Source organism: Eretmochelys imbricata, chromosome 2 (assembly GCF_965152235.1).
Source record: "Eretmochelys imbricata isolate rEreImb1 chromosome 2, rEreImb1.hap1, whole genome shotgun sequence".
In the NCBI taxonomy this organism is placed as follows: domain Eukaryota; kingdom Metazoa; phylum Chordata; order Testudines; family Cheloniidae; genus Eretmochelys; species Eretmochelys imbricata.
Genome location: NC_135573.1, coordinates 90,705,119 through 90,717,783, shown reverse-complemented (window position 1 = coordinate 90,717,783; position 12,665 = coordinate 90,705,119). Strand labels below are relative to the sequence as shown.

Genomic DNA, 12,665 nt, shown 5'->3' with positions numbered 1-12,665 from the left:
AAGCTTAATTCACTGAGTTACCTTATGAAATCAGAAGCTAGGAAAAATGCATGGCCAAATTCAAAGTGGAAGTTGACTGTAAAGGGTTAATCTGTCATCATGTTGGAGACTTCCATTTCTGGGGCTATGTTGACCTTGAACCTGCTATTCCTCTTCTAAATAGCATGAATGCTTCCAACACTTTATGCTCATGTTACATGAGCCTTGTATGCTACGCTTCCTCTGGCAGATCGTTAAGGAAAACTCAGATATTACAGAACAGACAACAGCACAGCAAGCAGGACTTCAGATGGAATATTACTCAAATACTATATTTGTAAATCCCAGCGCTGCCTAAGAACTGCAACCAAATATTATACACTTAACCTGTGTAGTATTGCCACAGTTTTGGATCACATAACAGATATTTAGAAAGATGTACTTAGACTATAATTTTTTCAGTGATTTTTGCATTAAGTACGCTCTTTTACACCAACATGACCAATGGGATCAGGTTTTTAAATATGTTCCATGTTAGCTGAATTCTTTCGAATCAGACACAAATTCATCCCTATGTAAAGGGCTAGTGCAAGGCCGATGTGTGACGTTCTGTGCCTTGGGGGAGCACCCTGTAATGCCCCCGTATTCCTCATCTGTATATAATTGTGATATTACATATAAGCCATGCCTTGTAGGGCATCAGGGGAAAGGTTACGATCTGCCGAAAGTCATTTCTCTATCCATATATGTGTACCATTAATGCATGTGAAATTATGAGAATTGTATTGTATGGTTGTCACTAAAACATGCTGTAAGTTGGGGAATCAGCAAGATATTCACTCCCCAGAGGCAACAGCAAGGAAAGTAACCAACATCCAACCCATCAAGAGCCATTGTCCAGCAAGGGAGCTACAATGCAATGACTCACCTGCATGAGGCCACACCAGGGGAATTGCTCAACCTTACTGGGAGAGACTCAGCAATGCCCCCAGTCACGCCTGGACTTGTGTTTTCCAAGCACATAGAGTGAGGGTATAAAACACACAGCGTGGACACATACTGGGCCTTTTCTGCTGCCCCCACTTATGCTGCAAGCAACTAAGACACTGAGAAGAAGACAAGACTCCAACAGAGGAGACTGGCTCAGGTTTAAGGAACAAACCTGAATATTAAGGACTGCAATATCCCGTGGGGTGAGAAAAACTGCTTAATTGAGATATTGCCCAGTCTAATAGGGTTGAAAGTTTAGACTGCGTGCTTATATTTTATTTTATTTTGGTAACTAACTCTGACTTTTTGCCTATCACTTAATATCACTTAAACAAATTTATTGACTATAAAAGATAGATTTTAACGGTTTATCTTTACCAGTGAGTTGGTATGAAGTATGGGGGCAAATCTGCTCAGGCTTGACAAAGGCTGGTGTATGTCCACTTTCCATTGTTGAAGTGGTGAACCAATTAATAAATTAGACAGTATATTCCTGAGGTACAGTACTGGGAGCTGCGGGGGGGTATCTGGCTGGTGTCTTTCTCTGTGTGATTCATCAGTGGCTCTGGGAGCATTTATGCAATCCAGCTGAGTGTGGAGCTCCACATGCTGTTGGGCTGAGTGATCACAGCACCTGGAGGGGCTTGCTGCTGGTCACTAGCAAGGCACTGTGAGAGACAGCCCAGGCTGGAGAGAGTTAAGGGGGCACAGCGGTCCCACAGTCCCAGGCTGCACCCCGGGGGGATCCCGTCACACTATGTGCCACTTAAAACCCACTTAAAGTACATGTAGAAAGTTTATGTAGATTTAAGTAGCACACAGGCCTTGTATTGGCTCTCTGCAGAGGGCTGAATTTTACCCTCATAGGTTAAAGTAAAATGTGAAAATCAGTTGTAAAGTATATATATATTGTGTGCGTCAAGCCAACCTTAAGACGTGTTTTATAAAGCTTATTTCCAATGTGAATATGCTAAAATGTATCATTTTATGGCCTCTGTTTGTAGGGGGTTACTCTCAGATGGCCCTTAATAGCTCAAGAGGAATCACATACCCGAATTCATGTTTAAGACCTACAATTAAATCCTGTGCAGTAACTTGTACAACATTTATTTTCTATAGGCTAGGATCCTGATGCTTCAAGGAGCTAAGCCTCCTTGACTCTTTCTCACCTGAGAACCCTCCAGATGCTAGAAGAGCTAAATGTGACTTAATGCTATACACACATATATGCACGTGAGTAAAACAAAATTATTCACATGAATGTTTGCAGGACTGGAGCCTTAGTGATAACTGAATGCAGCTTGATTCAAATGTCCATTTGTTGAAATATTCTTAGTATTATATTGCAGAAGAAAAAAAGATACAGAGTTGTGAACAAATTAAGCTTTCCTATGGATAGTTTAATTTAGAGACCCTTACTGGTGACAAAAGTGTTATATTACTATTTAATTAAATCAAAAAAGGTTGCAAAATATTCAAAACCTCAGATGATGACTCAAGTTAATCCAGAGCAATAATACTATGTGGCCAATAATGAAAAATACTGTGTACCTTCTCAAAGTAATTTTCAACATGAAAGTGAATCTGGAACAGAAATTTTTAAAGCAAGGAAGCTTATAAAAATGTCCAATTTATTAATTCTTAACAATGGAGACCGAACAAAGTGATATCTAAATGGTATTAAAACTGAAGTCAGTTATTAGGAGGCGAATTAATTTGTACAGATCTCATCTGACATCTAGGGACTGAATTTTATAAATTCCCTTTTAATGATGGTCACATAGATGGCCTGTGCATGGGACAGGGTCCTGGGCAGTTCTCTCTCTAGAGATACTTACCTGTGGGAGGGAAACTTCTCTTTCAGAGCAGAAATAATCACATTTTCCACAAAATTATCAGTTTCTGTCACAAGATCAGCTGCAGATGTTTTTGTAGACACTTGTTTTTCCTCTGTAAGAGCTTTCCTAATAATCTGAAAGAGGAGTACACACATCAGATTTATTTCTAACATTCCTTCCCTAGACACTAACAAAATATATTACACATGAGGTTCATTGCTGACCCTGAAATCTACTGACACATCAGTATGCTACCATGCAAGGGAAGGGATCCAGTTCTAGGACTCAAAATCCATCCTATTTGTTCAGGGGTGGTGAATACTACCGAGGCAATGAGGGTAGGAAGCACCTTGCATCTCTCCATAACAACCCCTCTAGCTAGTTCAGGAAAGTCATTGACAAGCTCTGGAAGGAGATGCAGCCACAAGTATAGTAAGAAGGATCGCAGCAGATGGGCACATTAAGGGTTGGAAAAATTAGGGGAGAGACACAGGGGAAAAAGGAGGATCATTGGGGCTCAGGAGTTTTCTTTCCTCTCCATTGGAAATACAATATTAAAATAAAAAATAAACTACAGGGACAAAACTCCCACCTCTTACATTTTAAAAAGTGACCAAAAATGTAAACCATACTAGTTCGGCTCTGAAAAGAAGCCTTTTATATCAGATTTAGGCCAAGATTTTCAAACATGGGTGTCTAGTGTTAGCATCCTAAGTCCAAATAGGTGGCCTGATTTTAAAAAATGCTCAGCAACCTGTGAAATTGGTGGAAGTTGCTGGGTGCTCAGCACCTTTCAAAAACTGGCCACTTATTTAAGTCCCTAAAGATGGACTTAGGAGTCTAACACTGGGCTCTGTGTTTTTTTTAAATCTTGGCATTATGTTTTAAAAAAACTTGAAAGCCATACTAAACTAAAGTAAATTTGATGCAAATTCACAAATGGGAAAATTATGAATGACAAACTTCTTCCTACTTTCACCTCTTTCTGTTTCTTACTTCATAAGACAAGACATTATGAAACAAGGCATGATGACAATGTTTCTCTTGGAGGAACAGTTAACTTATTTTTTTAACCAAAGACAATTATGAAGAATCTAAGAAAGGACATCAAAACAGTCAGTGATAGCAAAGACAAATTAATGTAATTGCTGGATTTGTACATAACTACACAAAATAAAAAGCAACATCAAATTAATATTCTAAACACAACCTCCTCCTGCGGCATACATTTTTTAAAATCCTTCAATCAAAACTCCGGCACTCAAGTATTTTTAAACCTACCTAAAGAAAAGCCATTTATGTTCAAATGGCAGTTTGTTCTACAGTACTGTTTATGGGACAGGAAACCAGGAAATTTCAAATTCCTATTACATTTCTATCACTTGTTTATCATGGGCGAAAATATTACATAACACTCAGCTGTTACAGTGACCCTCCTTACATAATCTGGACCATGACTTGCTGTGTGGCCTACAAAAGTCCCACTACCTCTGTGTCTCAGTTTCATCAGCTGTAAAATTAAAGTTATACTTGCTTCCCTAGCTCACAAAGGAGTTTGAAGATTAATTAATATTTTTACCTTTGAAGATGATACACAAAAGGTTTTGTATTATTTATTACATGGCAAAATGTTTACTCAAGAAAACTCCTTTATTTCCTTACATACTGCCCTGTTTTCCTGGTGATATTGAACCTCTTTAGCTAACTTAGTGCCTTGGATGCGCATGATATCAAGGCCCCAACTTTGTAAGAACTTTACACGTGAGTAACTGTGCACATGTGAACGATTCCAAATTCAATGGGCTCACTCACATGTGTAAAGTTACCATTATGGGTAAGTATTTGCAGGATTAGGGCCTAAATTACCACTCACATGGTGTCCCCAAAAAGTCATAAGGCAGTCAAGTGAATTAAGAGTTCTCATTTGTATGATGTTATTAAACTTTTTTATTTTTTCTTAACACAGGGTAGACTGAGCAAGGAGTAGTAAATACATAAACTGGTCTGCCCCAACAGGCATTCTGACTTAGAGACACACCTCTGAGTCTCAGTTCCTTTCCTGATTTCTCCTTGCTCCTGGGATGTGCCAACAGCAAATTACTACCTCATCTGTATGGGCTCAAATGACTCTGGTTAGGGGTTGGGTGTGTGTATGGGGGTGTGGCCTATATTCCGCCAGTTTTCTGCCTATCCCCACTGTTCCTCTTATATGGACAACAGATCCAAGGCTGCATAAATTGCTAAGGAGAGGGTTTCTTACTCCATCTCACTCACTTGCACCTGAAATCCAAGTCAGAAACTAGGGGCTGGTCTACACTATGGGTTTAAGTCGACCTAAGTTCTGCAACTCCAGCTACGTGAATAACATAGCTGGAGTCAACGTAGCTTAAGTTGACTTATTACGGTGTCTACACCGTGCTGGGTCAATGGGAGAAACTCTCCCCTCATCTTACCTTATGCTTCTTGTTCCAGTGGAGTACCAGAGTGAACGAGAGAGCGATCTGCGGTCAATTTAGTGGGTCTTCACTAGACCCCCTAAAACGACCCCTTGTGGATCGATCACCGCCTCGATGCACTGTAAGTGTAGTGTAGACATAACCTCGCTCACCATGATTCCATTTTTTGCATTATAAACAGAACAGCATTTGTTCTTCATAAAATTAAGTTTATCAAGTATCTCATATTGGGCCAGATTCTTTATGCTGAATAGTACCTTCCACCAGTCCACTGAAGTCAGTGGGACTACTTGTGGAGTAAAGTGCTTCAAACCTGGGTAAAAGTATTAGAATCAGGCCAAATGGTGAAAAAAATACAGAGTATGTACAACAGAATCCCATTAGGTTTGACTCTTTACAGAACACTTGATATAAACACATTTTAAATGGACAAATATAATCACCTAATGCATTTGGCTAGTCTTCCAAATTAGGTGTGGAGTTACATAAGAGTCCTTCAAGATGACAAGAGCTATGACAGATTAAGTGAAATCTATTCAGCGACCACAAAAAGTGTCAATGAAATAAAAATAGCTTATCTCCCCCTCCCTCAGTATGGTATAATGAAACTGGCAACCAAGCTGAGCAATTATATATTGGCTATACAAGTATTACACTAATCATCCTCATTAGATTACAGTTTGTCCATATTTTAACTGTTTATTTTTATATGGAAGGACAGATAATACCTAGTTGCTGATCTAACAGCCCAGTAATTTAGACAAGTTATATCAACACTTCATTACACAACTAAGAGGTAGACTGAGCCTGGCTCTTGTGTGATTGCACAAAGGGCAGAGAGAAGTGAAGATGCAAGGAGCGCATGCTTAAGAGTCTGACATAATCATGGTGTCAGTGTAGGGGACCGACAGACTGTTTCCTCCTAGCATCTTTGGGGGTTCAAGCCATCCTAAAGGGAATGGAGAGGAGGCAGGGCCATGGCTCCATCTCCCTCCATACCAGACAATAGAACAGCCTGGCTGTGGAGGGGGGATCATGCTATAACCTCCTAAGAGATGGTGCATGGTATGCACTTGCCTGGCACACCCGAGTTTCAGGAGGGATTGTGCCTCCCGGCAGCATGGCTCTGCAATGCCCCCCAAAGTGGGCTGTGCCTTAACGGCACAATCAAACCCTAAATTACATTTGGAAAAGTGTAATTCCCCAAAATAAAATTATTCTTTAAAATCAGCCTGCCTATGTTTCACTACAAGATACCCTAAAAATGTCACAGAAAGACAAAACACGCAAGGTGAAATCCTGGCCTTGCTGAAGTCAATGGGAGTTTTGCCACTGACTTCACTAGGGCCAGGATTTCACACCTAATTCTCTGACTGGCAGCTTTCTCCTTTTCCAGTTTAAAAACATGGAAACATTAACATGCTAGACATATACACTGCCTAATTTTCTCTCAGGACCTCATGTCAGGGGCTGGTCTACACTACAAAGTTAGGTCATCTTAACTACATTGCTCAGGGTTGTGAAAACTTTCATATCCTGTGCAATGTAATTAAGCCAACCTAAGCCCTGGTGTAGACACTGCTAGGTCAAGCTAGCTACCTCTTGGAGAGGCAGATTATCTACAGCAAGGGAAGAACCCCTCCACTGCTATAGTAAGTGTCCACACTACTGTGTCGCAGCTGCAGCGATGCAGCTGTGCCACTGTGGCGTTTCTAGTGTCAACATACCCCTGGTTTTACACTGGTGTAACTCCATTGACTTCACTGAAGTGTCTCCCAACTTACACAGCATAAATGAGAGTAGATCAGACCTATATTGTCCAGTACTGTTGTCATATCAAACATATAAGGAGATGAGGCCAGCCACATCAGTGTCATTATTAATTAGCTGCTTCCGAGCCTGTGGCGGTGGCACTAAGGAGGGCCATGCCCATGTGACAGCTTAATGGACATCTGGGCCTTATGAAAGGACTCAGAGAGATCCATCTGGGAGTTGGAGCCACTATGAGTAGGAAACTTCCTGTGGAAGGCCCTGAACCCTAGTCTGCAGGAGGCCAAATACTCTAGGGGTCCCACTGCTCTAAACCAGAGCAGGGAAGGACACAAGGAACAGAGCCCAGGAGAGGCTGAGAATAGTACTCCAGGGGAATCAGACTGGGGTTTGAATGCTTGATCCCAGAGCCAGAAAGACTCGCCCAGCTAACCCACAAAAGGGCTGGGAACAGGGCCCAGAGAGTGAACTAAAGAGAAGCCCCTCAAGGGCAGAAGAACATTTTTGTTTGTTGGGACTTTTTCAGTTGGACTTTCCCTACTCTGGAAGGGGATAAGTTTTGTTTTGTTATTTGGTTGGAGGGTTAAGCCACCTCTCCAGAACAAACCGGGGTCTGGCAAGCCAAGAAAATCCACCCTTGGGAGGGAAACTGAGGCAGGGACTTCCTGCCCTGCCATGCTTGGCCAGCAGGGAATACTATAGAGCAGCCGCAACCCACAACAGGTCCTAATTCCACTTACTTAACTTATGCAAAAAGTCATCCCTAAATTAATAGGTTTACTTACATGAATAAAGTAAGCAAGATTTGGTAAAAGACTACTCAATAGAAAAAAGATGTGAGAAAGTCCATGGTTACAGGTATAGTGGATGGGGAGGGATTTCAATACAGGCCAGTTATGCACAGCAAGTGGCCCAAACTAAAAATACCTAATCCATGTTCCCATGCCCCTCCAAAGTAACCGGATCCAAACTGCATGGCACAGACCCACATATGTAATATACGTAAACAGAGCTAAGCAATGGGTTCAGGCATGAGATCCACGACTTGGAGCAGGTACATTCCCAGATGAGACAGCATCACAATGACACATATTCATCTAACTATTTCTTTATCAGCCTTCTGACTTTTGGAGACACTATTCCAAAAGTATATTAAAAAATTCCCATTGGTGGATATGTTTGTGGACTCGTCTACTAACCATGGATGAACATCTTTGAGAAGAAGAATACCATGTCCTTTTAAAAAACAATTCCATGGAGACTGATGAATTTCCTCTTCCAATTCTCATTCTTAAGGTTTTTTTTACCAAAACGAACAAAAAAACCCAAACAAACCCAAAACAAACAAACAAAAAATCAAAAAGGAAGCCCCGGAAGATGTAGTTCTGATTAACCTCTACCAGAAATCCATAATCTGGATTTCAGTACTCCCCTCCAAGAGATAGATGCCTTTGGTAGGACAAATATCATTGCCAAAATGTCCACCAGCTTCTCACAGTTGCTTTGGCTGATGCCCGAAATAGGAGTGAAATCATGACCTGGAGAAGTTCTTCCACTGGGTGGTGATCCATGTTGACAACTCTGGCTGCTAGGAGCATGCACACCCAAATGGCTCTGCTGGATGCATTGGTGGGGTCAAACCACTTCTGGTCAAGTCCCAAGGGATGAACAGACATGTTCTCTCACAATACACTATGAATCAAGCCCTAAAACAGCCATGGCTACCAAAGGTGCTAAGAACCCTGAGTTATGCCCAAGAAACAGCAAGGTCTGACTTGGGTCTTCATAGTGTAGAGTGTACTTGCTGGCATGCATATGAGAGTTGAACAGCAATGAAGTGTGGATGCTCAAGCATCAGTTTAGAAAGAACAGGTCTGCAACAGATCTGGGTTTATTATCCAGTGTAGAGATACCCTAACCCTCAGGTTCAGGCAGATATTGACCTAAGGCCACTAAAAAGAATTTGGCAACTCTGTCCACATATCTATTCAAGGGACACCATCATAGGACCTAATCACATCAGCCACACCATCAGAGGCTCGTTCACCTGCACATCTACCAATGTGATATATGCCATCATGTGCCAGAAATGCCCCTCTGCCATGTACATTGGCCAAACTGGACAATCTCTATGCAAAAAAATAAATGGACACAAATCAGATGTCAAGAATTATATGTTCAAAAACCAGCCGGAGAACACTTCAACCTCCCTGGTCACTCAATTACAGACCTAAAATTCGCAATTCTCCAACAAAAAAACTTCAAAAACAGACTCCAACGAGAAACTGCAGAATTGGAATTAATTTGCAAACTGGACACCATTGAATTAGGCTTGAATAAAGATTTGGAGTGCATGGGTCATTACACAAAGCAAAAACTATTTCCCTATGCTAATTTTTCCCCTGCTGTTACTCATACCTTCTTGTCAACTGTTTGAAATGGGCCATCCTGATTACAACAACAAAATTTTTTTTTCTCCTGCTGATAATAGCCCACCTTAATTGATTGGTCTCATTACAGTTGGTAGGGCAACACCCATTTTTTCATGTTCTCTGTGTATATATATCTTCCACTGCATGCATCCGATGAAGTGGGTTTTAGCCCACAAAATCTTATGCCCAAATAAATGTGTTAGTCTCTAAGGTGCCACAAATACTCCTCATTTTTTTGCTGATACAGACTAACGCGGCTACCACTCTGAATGGGATTTGTTGTTCTCCCCCCTCTGCCCCATGGAGATGGTGATATGGCAAAAGAGTTCTTTTGTTATGATATCCTAAATCACTTTCCTGTGCAGAGTGAGTTATAAGAGCAAAAGGACTTTTTGGCCGCTATTTATATTATAGCTTTTATATATTTTTATATTATATTATAGCTTTTTCTGGCATAGCTGTTTTGCTTAGGGGTGTGATTTTTTAACACTTCTAACCGGCATAGCCATGTTGACAAAACTTTTAAATGTTGACCATTATTTATTTACACCACTGTAAATCTGCAGTGACTTTTGTTGAAGTGGAGTTACTCCAGATTTACACCAGCGTGAGATCATTATCTGCCCCATTGTGAGAAGACTGGCAAAGCAAGAAGATAATAGCAGGCAAGAAATCAATCATGCAGCTAATATCTTTGACACACTCACTTTCTCAGAGAGAAACCCTACCTGTTATAAAATGGAAATATAACATATTTTGGATATATGCATCATGATATGAAGTATCCTCAATTCCCCATAATCTAACATTGTTATCACTGTCTACACTAATAATATTCCAGTAATACATGTGAATATTCTTTTTTCTTACTAAGAAAGAAAATACATTAAAACATGTTTGCTTTGACAAATCATTCTAATCTTATTTTTAAATATTAAAAATGCTCCCAGTCACAAAATATGTCTGCTTCTGGAGGGTGTATGGAGCCTTTTCCTTCATACTGCTAATTGGAGAATTAAAACAAAACAAAACACCCCAAACCACCTCTTAAGCATAGACCATTATTTTAGATACATTCTGAAATTATTTTGAAATGTGAAAAAAAACAAACAAACACTCTCATGGTGGAAATTCCCTTAAATACCCTACTAAGACAGTATATCGTTACTGCCATTCTCATTTTTCCTCAAGAAGACTCTATGATGATACCATTCATCTAAAAGATCATGACTGATGGCTTGAATATTTGCAGTTCAGGCTGCTAAAGCCTTCAAAAACAAAACAAAAGGATAGACTAAAGGCCGCATTGCTACATGTTTGCTAAAAATATCACCTATGCTCAGTTTATATGAAAGCAAAATCCCTCATTGATATTCAACACGATGCTGAAAACAGCCTATGTGCAGCATGCAATGGCAGGTCTCTACCTCAACAAAAACATCTATAGCCAATATGCTTTACAAAAAGCTTTTACAGATGCTTACTGTAAATGTTTAAAACGTTCCTGTAGGTGTTTAAAATGTGTCATTGATCATTCGGGGAAGAAGGGACCTTTCTGTGATCTGGATAAAAGTAAGGCAGCTTTGCCACTGCATTTGACCTGACCCAGTTGGCTCCCTTACCCACTCTTACACTAATCCCCTCTCCTTCGGAGATATTTCCTGAAACTCTTTCCCCCGGCCTGTGCCTTCGCCCGCCCTCATTACCATCGCAGGCACCAACAGGTTAGAGTGCTGAGCGCACAGGAGTGTAGCCTGCAGCACACAGCAGGGGACTGTCCCTACCACTCCAGCAGCATTATTAACCCTCGCCCCAGGAAGGGGCATTTATTTGGGGGACCGTAGTAAGGAGGGGGCCGCTGAAAACTCTCTTCGGACTGCAGCACAAGTCGTGAGCGATACACTGAGCAGATGATCTCGCAAGCGCGGACCCCGGGAGGAGGAAGTGACTGACCCTTCTGAGGCAGGGGCCAGCCGGAGGGAGAGGAAAGGAATGGCTCTAGCTTGCCCCTACACAGGCTATCCCCAAGCTGTGACCGGCGAAAGGGAGGAGACCGAGGCAAGTACAAAGGTACCAGTGTAGGCTCTTGCTGCTGCTAACCTGCCCAGCCCGGCGCGCCAGCTGCACCGCCACCTCCATACACTCCTGCCAGGGGTCCCCTCCGGCCGCAGCCCCCAGCCCCTCCTCTTCGCAGGGCTTCATCGCAGCTCCTCCCGCCGCCTCTTCGCCTGCGCACCCCACGCGGCAGGCAGCTCCCGGGGCTCCCTGTCAATCTCACTGCCGAGGAGCACAAGTGGGGGGGGGGGGCCGCGCTCCGGCTCCCCCCGAACCAATCAGATTTGCTCGGAAACTCCTCCGGCTTCTGCCCCGGGCTGCTGTAGCTGGGGGGAGGCGAGCGGGCAGGTTCCAGCTGCCGCAGGCTGCTGCTTCCAGCGGCCGGGTGTCTGTCGTGCTGCTGCCGCCTTCCCCCGCTCTCCTCCACCCTCTTACCCCCGCCTTTCCTGTTTCTCTCCTCCTCCCTCCTCTCTTCCCCCTTCCTCCTCTCCCCGGTGCACGGGGGAGGGACTGCGCCTGTCACTCTCTCCCCCAGTGCCGCCTCTCTGCGATGAGAGCCTGCCTACACAGCCTGCGGGCGGGAGCGGGGCGAGAGGGCCTGACGCTGGCGCTGGGCGGGCTGCCGCTGCCGCTCAAAGCCTGCAGGCTGCTAAGCTGAGCTCTAGGGGCTGCCGGGGAGGTAAGCCGCTCGCTAGCGATGACTCAGTGATGTGGAGAACAGGATGTGGCGGAGAGCAAGTCATAGTGGTTACTTGCTTTGATCTGCCACCTGGCTCATAAACCTTGCGAGCTGCACGTAATCGCTCCCCTTTGGGCAGTTTGAAGACAGGCTCGGACAGCAACACTCGCTCTTCTCGTTGCAGGGATGGGCATGCCAAGGATTAATATCCACTGAATCTAATAGTGTATAACCTTGATGATCTGAACCCCTCGTTGATCCCCAGCTCCCTGTTAATTGAGATGAGGTCTCTTGTCCCCCAATGTCTATTAATTATAGCAGTCTCCTTTTGGTCCAGCTCTCACCCTTTAATTTTCCCCACCCCTTTGGTCTCTGGGCATAGGGTACTGCAATACCTATCTGTTTCCCCAGGCTTTTGAGAAGGGCGTGAGTTCCTGACTCACCTCCTGACAGGTGAGTTAAGAGT

At 43.0% G+C, this 12,665-nt stretch overlaps 1 protein-coding gene across 1 annotated transcript in view; it reads right to left on the bottom strand.

Annotated features, from left to right (window-relative positions):
* Nucleotides 1-11,937, bottom strand: part of IMPA2 (inositol monophosphatase 2) — a 34,491-nt gene extending 22,554 nt beyond the window's left edge. The window contains exons 1-2 of the mRNA XM_077810462.1: nucleotides 11,566-11,937; nucleotides 2,808-2,941 (exon numbers count right to left, since the gene is read on the bottom strand). Coding sequence (XP_077666588.1) covers nucleotides 2,808-2,941; nucleotides 11,566-11,667 — 236 coding nt within the window. The 5' untranslated portion in view covers nucleotides 11,668-11,937. The remainder of the gene's footprint in view (nucleotides 1-2,807; nucleotides 2,942-11,565) is intronic.
* Nucleotides 11,938-12,665: the final 728 nt, after the last annotated feature.